Genomic DNA, 14127 nt, shown 5'->3' on the forward strand with positions numbered 1-14127 from the left:
GAGGAAGGGATAGCATATATGAAAATGACATGAGGGGTGCCTGGGTGGCTCAGTCAGTTGAGTGTCCAACTCTTTTTTTTTTTTTTTTTTAAGATTTTTTATTTATTTATTTGAGAGAGCATGAGAGGGAGGAGGGTCAGAGGGAGAAGCAGACTCCCTGCCGAGCAGGGAGCCCGATGCGGGACTCGATCCCGGGACTCCAGGATCATGACCTGAGCCGAAGGCAGTCGCTTAACCAACTGAGCCACCCAGGTGCCCCTGAGTGTCCAACTCTTGATTTCAGCTCAGTTCCTGATCTCAGGGTCATGAGTTCAGGCCCCACATTTATTAAAAAAAAAAAAAAAGATTGTTAAAAAAAAATGACACGATAGGTTTTGGAACCTAGAAGGAATTGGTATTGCCAGAGCTTAATGTGGTGGGAAGGAGTCATTGGAGTGATGGGCAGGGATGTTCATGGAGGGCCTTGTATCTGATGCTGAGATAGTGGGGAGCTATTGAAGGATTTTGATTGGGGTACATGATGTAGTAGAAACTGTACTTCAGAAAGATACACGATAGGGGCGCCTGGGTGGCTTAGTCATTAAGCGTCTGTCTTCGGTTCAGGTCATGATCCCAGGGTCCTGGGATCGAGCCCCGCATCGGGCTCTGTGCTCAGCGGGAAGCCTGCTGCTCCCTCTCCCACTCCCCCTGCTTGTGTTCCCTCTCTCCCTGTTTCTCTCTCTGTCAAAAAATAAAATGTTAAAAAACAAAACATGAATGTGTTTAGAACTAGGAAATAGAAAGCTGTCAAGGACCCTAGAAGCACTTCTTTCCCCGTCTCTTTTCTCTTCTTCTATGTGTGCATCTTCTTTATTCTTCTCTCTCTGCTTAACAACTTTTCTGTGCTACTCAGTTTATGTGATACAAGATGGCCCTGCCACAGTATCTCTCCTGCATTTAAAAGACCAGGTTAGGGGCACCTGGTTGGCTTAGTCAGTAGAGCATGTGACTCTTGATCTCAGTGTTGTAAGTTTGAGCCCCACATTGGGTGTAGAGATTACTTAGAAATAAACCCTTAAAAAATCGGGGCGCCTGGGTGGCTCATTCAGTTAAGCGTCTGCCTTCGGCTCAGGTCATGATCCCAGGGTGTCCTGGGATTGAGCCACACGTTGGGCTCCCTGCTCAGCGGGAAGCCTGCTTCTCCCTCTCCCACTCCCTCTGCTTGTGTTCGGTCCTTTCACTGTCTCTCTTTGTCAAATAAATAAATAAAATCTTTAACAAAAAAATCTTAAAAAATAAAATAAAGACCAGGCTACACTGATACTGGTTGGCCCCAGGTTCAAATTACTAGGAGAGAGATGCTGGCCAAGGTTAAGGCAGGCAAAAATCCTTAGCCTTGTCAATCAAGGTCAGGGACACAAACATGAATGCCAGGGCTGCACCACTATAACCTTTAGATCAGAGTTGGATATTTTCAGGGAAGGAGAACTCTTGTTAGCTGGGCAGACACTGTAAAGCTTTCTGTAATAAAGTGAAAGAGTATAGCTAGGGTGAGGAAGTGGGAAGAGTACTACCAGAGTTCTGCCTTGACTGGCTTCTGGTGCTGTGATCTGAAGTGATATTTAGAAATGTTGATTTTTTAATCAGAGAAAGACTATTATCATATGATCTCACTGTTATGAGGAATTTGAGAAAGAAGATAGAGGATCATAGGGGAAGGGAGGGAAAAATGAAGCAAGACGAAACCAGAGGGGGAGACAAACCATAAGAGACTCTTAATCTCAGGAAACAAACTGAGGGTTGCTGGAGTGGAGGGGGTGGGAGGGATGGGGTGGCTGGGTGATGGACATTGGGGAGGGGTATGTGCTATGGTGAGCGCTGTGAATTGTGTAAGACTGATGAATCACAGACCTGTACCCCTGAAACAAATAATACATTATATGTTAATTAAAATAAAGGAAGAAAGAAGGAAAAAAAGAAAGAAAAAGAAATGTTGATTTTTGAAGCATCTGTGGAACATCCAGATGAAGGTATCTAAAAGGAAGATATATATGTGGCCTTGGAGCTTTATGAGAGATTGGGGGTTAGCTGTATTGATTTGAGATCATGTATAAGATGACGTGGGGTGATGTTATAGAATGAGGACAGAAAAGAGCATGGATAGAATGAGAGAGAATACCAGATTCTATTGGCAGGAGAGAAAGAAAGGTTTATATTGGATACAAAGAGAATAACCAGGAGAGCCAAAGTATCAAAAAACTAAGAAATTTAGAAGTGAGGGGTGGTCAGTGATGTTGTGTGCAGACAAAGTAAGCTACCCATTGAAAAATGGCCTCTGGAATTTGCAGTCCAGGAGATCGTGAGTGTTATTGAGGGCATTATCAGTGAGAGCAGAGCCAGGGCAGTGAGTTACTGAGTGGGAAGTAGAGAAATCAAGACAGGTGTAGCCTACTCTTGAGCAGCTTGGATTACAGGGAAAAGAAAGATTTAAGAATGTTCACCGGCTTAGTGGTAAGATTTTATAGCAAAAGAGAAGTTGTAAGAAGTGGATATAATTGATGGAGCAAGATTTGTAAGCAGATGGAATTCCATCCATTGGAATATTACTCAGCCATAAAAAGGAACGAAGTACTGACACATGCTCCTACTGTATGAACCTCATAAATGTTATGCCAAGTGAAAGAAGCCAAACACAAAAGGTCACATTTGTGTGATTGCTTTTATATGATGTACCCCAAATAGGCAAATCCATAGACAGCAGGTTGGTTGGTGGTTACCAACCAGGGGGGGGGGGGGGTTCAGAATGAGGGGAATGAGGAATGATTACTTAATGGGAATGGGGTGTTTTTCTGGGTTGGTGAAAAATTTTGAAACTAGAGAGAAGTGGTGTTTGCATAACATTGTGAATATACTAAATGCCACTGTATTGTACACATTAAAATGTCTTATTGTATATTACATAAATTTCACCTCAACTTAAAAGAATCTTGGTAGAGGAATTAAATTTTGGAACTGGAAGGAAGATCTTTCTAAGACCAAAGGTACAAATATGTGGGGATATAGGTGACTTCTAAGTGAGGTGGTAGGCTCAAGAGTTGAGATGTAGTAAGCCCCCTGGTCTTTGTTTTCTCAGGGAAATGTGGCCAGGGTTGGGAATGGTGAGTTCATAGAAAGTGGCCAGGTTTTAAAGTGGAGAAAAAGCTTACTTAGGCAAAAGGATTGACAGTGTTCTCACTGGGAATCTTCCACATAGCAAAGAGCTCTCAATGTCATATCCTTTTTTTGGGGGGTTGGGGACGACCTTCTAAGCCATTGACTTCATTCTTCTTTTAAGAAGTCGCACATCTGGGGCACCTGGGTGGCTCAGTCCTTAAGCATCTGCCTTCGGTTCAGGTCATGATCCCCGGGTCCTGGGATCGAGCCCCACATCAGGCTTTGTGCTCGGCGGGAAGCCTACTTCTCCCTCTCCCGCTCCCCCTTTATGTTCCCTCTCTCGCTGTGTCTCTGTCAAATAAATAAATAAAATCTTTTTTAAAAAAAGAAGAAGTCGTCTCACAGTCTTCATTGCCCAAGTATCAGTATTTGTTCCTACCAGACACAATTCTCAGTGCTCTCTCTCCTTGAATTTACAGAAGTTCTGCCAATCTCAGAAAACCTATTTCAAGCACCTACCAAGCTATCTTCCTTTATTTCTCTAAGTAGTCTGTTTAAATAACATTCTTTTCTTTCTTAAGCTTTTCTTTGTTTAGTCTTTTTTTTTTTTTTTAAAGATTTTATTTATTTATTTGACAGAGAGAGACACAGCGAGAGAGGGAACACAAGCAGGGGGAGTGGGAGAGGGAGAAGCAGGCTTCCCACTGAGCAGGGAGCCTGATGCGGGGCTTGATCCCAGGACCCTGGGATCAGGGCCTGAACCGAAGGCAGACGCTTAACGACTGAGCCACCCAGGCGCCCCATGTTTAGTCTTTTTTTAAACACTTAATTGGTATTTGTTGTCATGCTTAATGTCACTTAATCTCACAGATGGTACTTGGTGAAAACAGCCTCTAGTTTACAGGAATACAGTCTTGCGTTTTCTTTGTTGAGGTTTCCTGGTTCTGTAGTCAATTTCTAGGGCTATTCGGAAGGCTCACAGGTAGAGGAGATGATGTAGGAAGCTTGTGGTTTAGAGTGTTAATTACAAATATTGAAAATAAGGTTTACTTTTGAGACACCCCACCTTTAAAAAATAATAGCTTTGGGGCACCTGGGTGGCTCAGTCAGTTAATCGGCTGTCTTCGGCTCAGGTTATGATCCCAGGGTCCTGGGATCGAGCCCCATGTCAGGGTACCTGCTCTGCGGGGAGTCTGCTTCTCCCTCTCCCTCTGCCTGCTGCTCTGCCTACTTGTGCTTGCTCTGTGTCTGTCAAATAAATAAATAAAATCTTAAAAAAAAAATAGCTTTATTGAGATGTAATTTATATGTCACAAAAACACATTTTATTTATTTTTATAAAAACACATTTTAAAGTGTGTAATTCAGGCCCCTTTCCCTTTTACATGTACTTGTTTACCTTTAATTATAAGGCTCTGAAGTAAGCCCCCTTAAAATTGATATGCTTTTGAAAAGAAGCATGATTAACTCTTGAATTGTTTATTTCAAGATCACTCCAAGGAGCACAGGCTCTCTGACCTTTTAAACAGTTGTGTTCTAGCAGTGCATCTTCCTACTTCTCTAGTTTCCTTTTATACATTCTAGGTTTTTTAGCTGAAAAATCAAAATGAAAGGAGAAAAAGGTTTGTTTCCCTAGATCTTTTTCTGTGATGATTTTGTTTTACTTAGAGTCTGCTCTCAAGAAAAATCTAATGATTATAGAAAAACTTAATGATTATAGAAATAAATCTGTCTTATATTCTTTTGGGTTATATTCCCTGTCTTCATAAGTAAATGGTGATGGCCTGACTTAGTTGAATTCAGGCAGCCTTTATGATTCGAACTGAGAATATTGGGTGTCTGCTTTAGGTTCCAATACATACGAAGAAGCAGCTGCTTATATTCAGTGCCAGTTTGAAGATCTGAACAGAAGAAAAGATACGAAGGAGATCTATACCCACTTCACCTGTGCCACAGACACCAAGAATGTGCAGTTTGTTTTTGATGCTGTTACAGATGTCATCATTAAAAACAACTTAAAGGAATGTGGACTGTACTGAAGAGGGTCGGATGTTAATAAAAGGTAAAACTTCAGGATACTTTAGTTCTAGTGCTGTAGTGATATCTCTTGACTTCGTAAACTTTTCTAATTAAGAATGTTCTTCTTTTCTAGTTATTACAGTGTGGAGTGTTGAGACCAGACTTCTTTTGCTGTCTCATTGGGCAGCCCCAAGCATGAACGGGACCAGGGAATGGCAGCAGCATGCAGAATCTTAGCACTCTTTAGCACAATCTTCTGTATTAGGGAACTCTTAATTGACACGAGATGCTAAAGTCAGACATTGGAATTGGAACAGCTGTAAAGTATGATTCGATCATCAAGACATCACTTGGATTTCATAATCTCAAACGTTTAGGGCCGATGTGAAGTTGAGGTGCTGCATTCCAGAACTTTAATATGTAGCTTACTCTTTTTTTCCTTCTTAACAAACCACCAGTAGTTCATTTTTAAAGTTTTTTTTTTTTTTTCATCAGGAGAATAACATGACTAAATTTTATTTCTTTGCAAAAGAATCTTTATTAAAACACAATCTTAACTATGCACATGATGTGGCCAGATCATCTTGAAAATTTTCCTTTTAGTAGGAACTCTTTGTTTTTAACTTTTGGTATGGTCAGAACATAATACTTCCATAATTACTTAATTCTTTATGGTTATTGGGGCTATGATTATAGCTTTTTTGGATGAAATTTATGTTACTCTCCTGTTCAAAGTACCATTATGGTTTCTAAATGGTAATGACATTGGAGAGTTCTGTAATAAGATTCTAGCTCTCTAACTTTTGTTTAAGCTTATGGTTTAAGGTTAACCTGGTTTATGCTGATTACCAAATTACTAGGTAAATGCTGATGTAGTATGTAAAGTTAGCTTCTTGGATACAGACACACCCAGGGCAGCTGTCGATTAGAAATGCAAATTGCTAAATTCCAAACAGAGACAGTGACTTTGCTGCTACAGATCTTCTAAATTGACCCCTTTGGTTCTTGCTTGTTTGTCTCAGTCATAGGGAGTTCTGTAAAAGATGCCCCTTGTTTTCCATCTTCCATGGCCTTTTCTGTTGGGAAACATCTCAAGTGTATTAACAATGCATGCTTTTACTTTGTAAATGTGGTGCCAAATCCCTGTTTGCCATTGTTTTTATTGTAGCAATGTTAATTGTAGTAATCCTTAGTCAGTACCTTCTTTTGCCGAAACTATTGCATTTTGGGACTTTTTCCACTGTGTTGTGTGTACAGATTTTAATTTGTTATAGTTGGCAGCAGTATTAAAATGGTGAGTAAAGAGTCCAGGTTTGTTCCTGTTTGTAACTAGACCTTTCTGGAAATATTTTCTTCTGTTTCTTTTTGTTCCTGCTGAATGTGCTTTGGCCTTTGTCTGAGAATGGGTTTAGGTAGAGGGTTCCCTGAAGGGCTAGTCTTTTGGTGTAATGGTATTGTTGAATCTTGGCCTGACTGAGGGTCTTATGTCCTATCTGTGTAAGTGACATGCAGTCATAATCCATTTTCCAGGTTTACATTTTGGTTTTGTGAGAGCTTTATTCACCTCAGCCTGCAGTCCTTTTGTATACTGTACAGCAATTGTCCTTAAATACTGAATGGGCCTTTGGGGGAAGGCAAATGAAGAGAATGCATTTTGAGCATTCCAAATCAGCAGTCTGAGCAGTGCCTTTGGGGTCCAGTCCTTTTGGATTGGATTCTGTGTCATCTTTTGATGTAACCTTTTACTAGTTTAAAACAAAACAAAAAGGTTGGTGGTCATCAAAGCTGGTTCAGAAAGCAAGCCACAGCAATTCAGTGCCTTTATTGGAATTTTTTTTCTTACTCTTTTTGGAAAAGTATAACTATGCAGATGGTATAACTGTTATTGTCTAAACAGTTTTTTATTTTTTAGGGTTGGGAAAACTGGACCTAAAAGAAAATGATCAGCTTCAATTGGTGATTAACTTATGCCCACATAAGTTGATAGTTCTTGTTCATTTTGAATATATCTTTTCCTTATTGTATTCTTTGCTATAGGATCATCTGGAAATGAGAACTGGTGGAATATTGTTTTAACTGTAGTCTTTCTATAGTCAGGGCTAATGGGATGGTATTGTTGATAATCCAAAATAACAAATAATCTAAGTAAGTTAATTATACTTGGAAATGCAGTTTGTATTTTCATTTGAATACGTCTGTCTGTTATGTTCATTTTTTAGCTTTTCTGTTAATGAAAAATAGTAGTTCTCCACTTTTCTGCCTTTATACCATTTACCTTTGTTCTATATTTACATGAAGATCACCCCCTATCCTACCATTCCATGTAACTTACTTAAATGCACATTTCTTGAGGACACAGGGACACAATTCAAGTCAGTGGTTTTCAAGTATGCCTTAAGTCAAAATCACCAGGATCCATCTCAGCAATTAACTCTTGGCCGGTGGGCTAGTGATCTATAGTTTTAAAAAGGTGATTCTGATCATCAGCTTTGCAAATCCCTGTTGTATTTTGAAATAAAAGATCTTTTCTCATAGCAGAGCCAAAGTGCGGGGGTTAAACATCATGTGTATTAGCCTGGAGAAAAAGGATTGATATTTGTAATCAAAGAAACTAAAAGTTGCCTTGTATCTTTTCTGCAGAGAATGCTGGAGGTTTGTGATGGACCACATTTCAGTATTCATGTGGCCAGGCCTTGGACCATCTAAGAAACCAGCACATATGAAAAAATTAAATTTTAATGAATAAAGAACAGTAAATAGACCCTAGTAGGAAGGACTACAACAATAGCTTTATTTTGTTGACAGTCACATCTTCACCTGATTAAAACCTTGGGCTGTAAAAAAAATGCCATTCATTAGGCTCTATGTAAAGAGGAAGTATTCTCCTTAATGGCCATTCTTCCCCAACCATATAATTCAGACTTGCAAAAGATTTCATCTCCTGGCATGAAAATTCCAAGAAGTTTTACAGTTACTCAAAGTGAATCTTGGGATGACATTTCATCTAGGACGGTTTGAATTCTAAATCTCTAGTTCAGTGTGTCGTTTTATTATTTCCAGTGATGGATTGTCCTTTTTTTAAAAGGTGCTGCATTCTAAGAATAGATGGACCAAATTTTAAAAACTATCTTCTTGCTTTGTTTCTTATTCTCTTACGTGTTCTATTGTGTTTCATTACATGCACATTATTTAGAGTATTTAAAAATAACTGCTGGTTCTTCTAATTCATTTGCCCACCTTATAGTCTTTTTTTTTTTTTAAAGATTTATTTATTTATTTGAGAGAGCGAGAATGAGAGAGAGAGAGAGAGTACATGAGAGGGGGGAGGGTTAGAGGGAGAAGCAGGCTCCTCGCCGAGCAGGGAGCCCGATGCGGGACTCGATCCAGGGACTCCAGGATCATGACCTGAGCCGAAGGCAGTCGCTTAACCGACTGAGCCACCCAGGCGCCCCCACCCACCTTATATTCTTATATCCTGGCCACTGTTCTCCGATTTGCAGCTGTGACTTTCTTTGGATATTGCTTACCTAGCCTGACTAGTTCTTCATGTATGTATACATTTGTTTAGCCTTCTGGAGCGTCCTGTTGCAGAACTGGTTGCTGTATTGGCAGTTACATATAAGGTAAAGTTAGTCTTTCCCTCCAATTAAAAACCTACCTTTGATTGATCTTTTTCCCCTTCCAGATGTTCAAAAAACCACAGTCCTCTACTCATTTAAACATACCTAAAACAACACTAATTTTCTTCACTCTTACTGCTTGTGAAATCCTTCATATCTTATACTGGCTTTAAGAACAAAGTTACTTCAGTTTCCCAGTACTGCCAGGTCATTTTTGTGTTCTTCTTCAGGCCTCATAATAGAAGTCAGAGATCTGACCTGGACCAGCCACAGCTCTCCACATAGCTTTATGGCTGGCTGAGCACAAAAGCACACCAGGCTGCTTTGAGGCCTGAAATTGAAAGTTGGTCTTGCTGTCAACCATCCGGAAGTAAAAGATTTAGGTGAGGTGAGGCACTGGGAAACAAACTTTCTGGATGGTCAGGATCTTTGTTCCTTTACCTTTGTTTAGTTTTTAACTCCCCCCCCCCCCCCGCATTTTCTCATAACTTGTATGAGTTACTTCTGCTAGGACTCCCGAACAAGTCAAGACAGGACAGTTTTTTTCTGATACTATGTCAGGCTAACATACCTGGCCTGACTCAAGTCTTCTTAGGCATGAAAGATAATACAGAAGGTTATAATAGCAGTAGATACCTGAGGTGCATGATTAACATGCAGATTCCCTGGCTAAACTCTACTAAATTGAGATGTTGGAGACAGGTCCTGAGAACATGTATTTTTAAATAAACTCCTGCGTGGTTCTGATGAAGCTAACCTGGGCCAACATTTGTGGACAACTGAATAGGACCTTATGTTAAAGATCAACAGAAATAGGGGTCCCTGGGTGGCTCAGTCACTTAAGCATCAGACTCTTGGTTTCGGCTCAGGTTATGGCCTCAGGGTTGAGAGATCAAGCCCCACTCAGAGACTGCTTGAGATTCTCTCTCCCTCCTTCCTTCCCTCCTTCCCCCAAAAAAACAAACAAACAAATAAATCTTTTTTAAAAAAGATCAACATAAATAGTAGACATATAACCTTAAAAGTCACTAGTAAACGATTGAGGTATTTTTTATTTGCCAATAAATATGAAATACCTTTTGTACATGACTTAGAGTGCCTTTCACCAAAAAAATTAGTAAGAGAACTGTTAGTCAAAGAACATTCCTACACTTTTGATACAGAGTATTTAGTTTTTATACAAAATTAAGACAAAACAAGAAACGTGGAGTTTCCAAACATTTGTTTCATTTGTGTTACTGCATTTATTTATTCAGTGAAAATTGAAAGAAACATCAAAGATAAAATCCCATGATAGAGGTCTAGCTATATATATGTAATAACATGAATATTCATTTACAGTTGGTGGATAAAGAGCAAAGCTAGCTAGCTCTAAATTATAGACTGGAAAGTCTTTTTGAGACAAGGCTGGGGAAGGGGTAGGTAAGGGGAATGATTGTGGAGTCAAATAGAAAAGTCTTTGTATGCTTGCTGCTAATGTTTCCCTGAAATCTAGTGGGAATCAACAAGGTAGCAGAAATAATCCAGTATTAGTAAATACGCTGCTGGGATACTCAAATGTATTAGCATCCAGATGTAAGATAACTTTGACAGGTGGAATATTAAATTCTGTAAAGTGTGGTTTATCTTTCTCCTATCCTCTACTACCCCCCCCCCACTCCTGCCCCCATATTCCTTATCATTATCCAAACATGTTTACCTAGAGGCTTATTTAAATGTAAGTTTCCCAGCAGAGCTAACAAATCACAAGAAATTAACTGTTCTTTTTAACTCTTCATTTTTGCTCGTGGAGGATAAAGGTCCTGAGACCTCTCAGAATCTTGAGAGAGCTGTTTGTCACACCCAGTTCTAGTCTTTTCCTTGCTTCCAACCACCTATGAAATCTTTCTCTTAAATCCTCATCTGTTACCTAAAGGTAGACTAAATTATTCCTTCTAGCTATGATGTACTATGGTTGTGATCCAGTTGAAATAACATATTTAAAGTGCTTTGTAAATACTCTTTATAATACTCAAGATGATACTGTACTGCAAAACAAGTAATCTTTTAAGGCAATACCAACAAATGTATTCATTGTAGCCGGCGGTCTTCTCAGCATCACTTTTGCCATACTCATTTTGAACGCCTGAGATGAAGTTTAACTATAAATGGCTCTGAAATTTGTCAAGGCGGGTGAAAAGAAAGGTCTTTGCTTTGTTTTGTGTTTAAATCCAGTTCTTTATTTCTGTTCATACTAGTGCTTGCTTTTTCATGGCCAAAAGGCAGAAACTCTGCACTGTGTCTGTTGGACCTCACAGGAATGTCTTCATGCTTTTACCTAGCAGGAACACCAGAGGCTGAGGCACACTTGCAGTCCCTGGGCCAACACTGAAGTCCTTCTGGAATCTGTGCTCCGGGGGCTGTGCCGGGTAGAGAGGGCAGTGGGAGGTAAGAGCTCTTCACCCTTCACCACCTTCTCCACCCAGCATGGCCAGCACACTTTGGTCTACGGCACATCTCCAATGATAGAGTGGGTTTTGAATGCTGTTACTTCTTACCTTGGGGATGGGGCTACCCTGATTTGGACTATATGGGGTATATGTAAGTGAACTTTTTATCACAGTAGGAACTGTTAAAGTAAATGTGTCTTTTATATTGCTTTTAAGACTGAGTTTTTGTGCTGCTTTTACCCACAGAACATAAAAGCACATTTCCAATTACATTGTATTTTTTCCACTATTTTTTTATTGTGGTAAACCATACATAACATAAACTTTACCATCTTACTCATTTTTAAGTACATAGTTCAGTGGTCTGAAGTACATTCACAGTGTGGCACAGCTATCACCACCATCCATCTCCAGAACTTTTTTCACCTTCCCAGACTGCAGCTCTGTACCCATTACACACTAACTCCCCATTCCCCCTCCTCCCAGCCCCGGTAACTCACTGTACTTTGTCTTTATAAATTTGACTACTATGATACTTGATATAAGTGAAAAATCATACAGTATTTGTCCTTTTGTGTTAATCCTAACTGTATTTTTGTAGAAAAAGAAAAGCAACTGTCATCAGATTCTCAAGAAGTGGAACCTAATTCACATTTGGCTTACTGTCATCAGTGTCCAGTGCACTGCAAGGGAATTGCATTCAGATCTCTGCCCTCTAAGGATATGAACAGAAAATTAATTACACCTTCGACAAACAAACTTAAAGCTATTTATATTTTTGTTTTATGCTAAATTCACAAATTTGAGGCTGATTTGTATTCAGTTTGGAGAGGATACTGTTAAATATCTATGATTTAGGATGGCATAATTTAAAAATAACCAAAATTTGGTTGGGAATGGGAAGAGGTTAGGGAAATGAGAAAATTGACTTTGACTTTATAGTATATGGTGGGCTTTCTGTAGCATGGTGCATATGTAGAACACTGGCTTGGGATTCAGAAGACCTGTTTTGGAGTTCTAGTTCTCCGACTTCCTAGCAGTTTGATCTTGATGAAGCCATTCCACGTCTCTGGGCCTCAGTTTCTTATCTATAAATTGCTAGTGAATAGTCCAGTACCTGGACTATTTTAAAATTCCTTCTAGTTTTATCATTTTAAGAATTAAGATTGCAGTTCATGAAAATAGGGTTGAACTGGGGCGCCTGGGTGGCTCAGTTGGTTAAGCGACTGCCTTCGGCTCAGGTCATGATCCTGGAGTCCCGGGATTGAGTCCCGCATCGGGCTCCCTGCTCGGCAGGGAGTCTCCTTCTCCCTCTGACCCTCCTCCCTCTCATGCTCTCTGTCTCTCATTCTCTCTCTCTCAAATAAATAAATAAAATCTTTAAAAAAAAAAAAAAAGAAAATAGGCTTGAACTGGTTCTGACCTACCTCGTTACAAAAAAGAATTTCTGATGATGCATAAGATTCAGCATTATAGTGTAAATTTAAAATGAAGCAAAAACAAAAGATAAAGATAACCGAGTAGAATACCAGAAGGTGAGACCCACTGGCTCTGTTTTCATGCTAGGACTAGAGGGGCTGGTTCTATATGAACATCTATAACCAAGAAGCCTGGGGTGGGCTCTCATAGTTTGGCCTATAACCAATTCCTGCCTGGAGTCAAAGATCAAGGAAAAGATAATGAAAGAAGCAAACAATCTGGTACAATTTGTGGGGAGGTTGGGCTACCCTAATTGAAGATCGAAAAAGTGAGATACATTAGATTTAGGGCCTGAATAGGCAAGATCTTAGCCAAAGTGAGGATTCTTAACCTGGGGCTTCAGGGCTCCAAAGACAGAACTGTATTCCTAGTATGTTGGTTTCCCTTGTAATTCTCTGAATTTTATTTTATGCATTTTTAAATATTCTTAGAAGAGGTCCAGAGGTTTCATCAGACTGTTGGAGGGATCCGTGATAAAAAAAAAGAATCATAACCCCTGCATATTGAGTTAAAGAAATAGGTTAGTGATAGTTGGAATATGCCATTTAGAATGTAGTCCCTGAACAGCTCTTGCATGCATGGAGTCTTGCCCAGGTTTTTCCTTTGGTGAAGTTTTTTAATCAGCAATAGTCAAGAGTACTTTCCCTTATTTCTCTGGTAATTCTCTCAAGTTGATTTCTTTTCATGGAATCAGACTATTAAATGAATCCAATTTTAACAGCTGCAAATTTATTCTTCAATGTATTTCAAGCTCATATGGCTCTCTAGTATCAATATTGCTAGTAGCAGCCTAAGTGTGAATATGTGTTTCTGGCAAGGAGCAGATTTTCATTTTAATTGACACTTTCTTTTATATACTAAATCTTGGATGCCAAGAGCTTTCCTCACTGGTAGTTGTAAATGCTAAATCTGTACTTGACTTCACCACTTCCTGTCAGGATAAATGAAAGCTTCGTTTCCCCTCAGAGGAGTTCAAAGAAATCATTTACTTGTTGTCCTGTATGGGGAGATACTGTTTTCAGCCAGGCACCACATGGATTCAGCCGCAGAGATTTTTAGTGCCTAAAGCAAGATCAGCTGCCTTTTTTTGTTCTGAAACATGTAGCAGTTGAAATGGGAATTTTAGCTTTGCTTACCTACTCTAAATTCTGTGATTGAGGGGCGCCTGGCTGGCTCAGTTGGTAGAGCATGCAGCTCTTGATCTCGGGGCTGTGAGTTCGAGCCCCACGTTGGGTGTAGAGATTGCTTAAATAAATACACTTAGAAAAAAAAAAATTCTGTGATCGAGAAGTGGTAGCAATGAAATCATTAATACTCTTAAGTGGGAGTGTGTTGAAGTCTTCCAAGTTTATTCTGAAAGTGTCTTGTATACCTGAGGGTGGACACCTGGGAGGCTCAGTCGGTTAAGTGTCTGACTCTTGGATCTCAGCTCAGGTCTCGATCTCAGG

General features: G+C 39.7%; 1 protein-coding gene across 1 annotated transcript in view; it reads left to right on the top strand.

The window, feature by feature from the left end:
• Positions 1–5713, top strand: part of GNAI3 (G protein subunit alpha i3) — a 45949-nt gene extending 40236 nt beyond the window's left edge. Inside the window, exons 8-9 of the mRNA XM_021690316.2 lie at positions 4981–5194; positions 5285–5713. Of these exons, the coding sequence (XP_021545991.1) occupies positions 4981–5171 (191 nt within the window). The 3' untranslated portion in view covers positions 5172–5194; positions 5285–5713. The remainder of the gene's footprint in view (positions 1–4980; positions 5195–5284) is intronic.
• The last annotated feature ends 8414 nt before the right edge of the window (positions 5714–14127 follow it).

Source organism: Neomonachus schauinslandi, chromosome 4, assembly GCF_002201575.2.
Source record: "Neomonachus schauinslandi chromosome 4, ASM220157v2, whole genome shotgun sequence".
Lineage (NCBI taxonomy): Eukaryota > Metazoa > Chordata > Mammalia > Carnivora > Phocidae > Neomonachus > Neomonachus schauinslandi.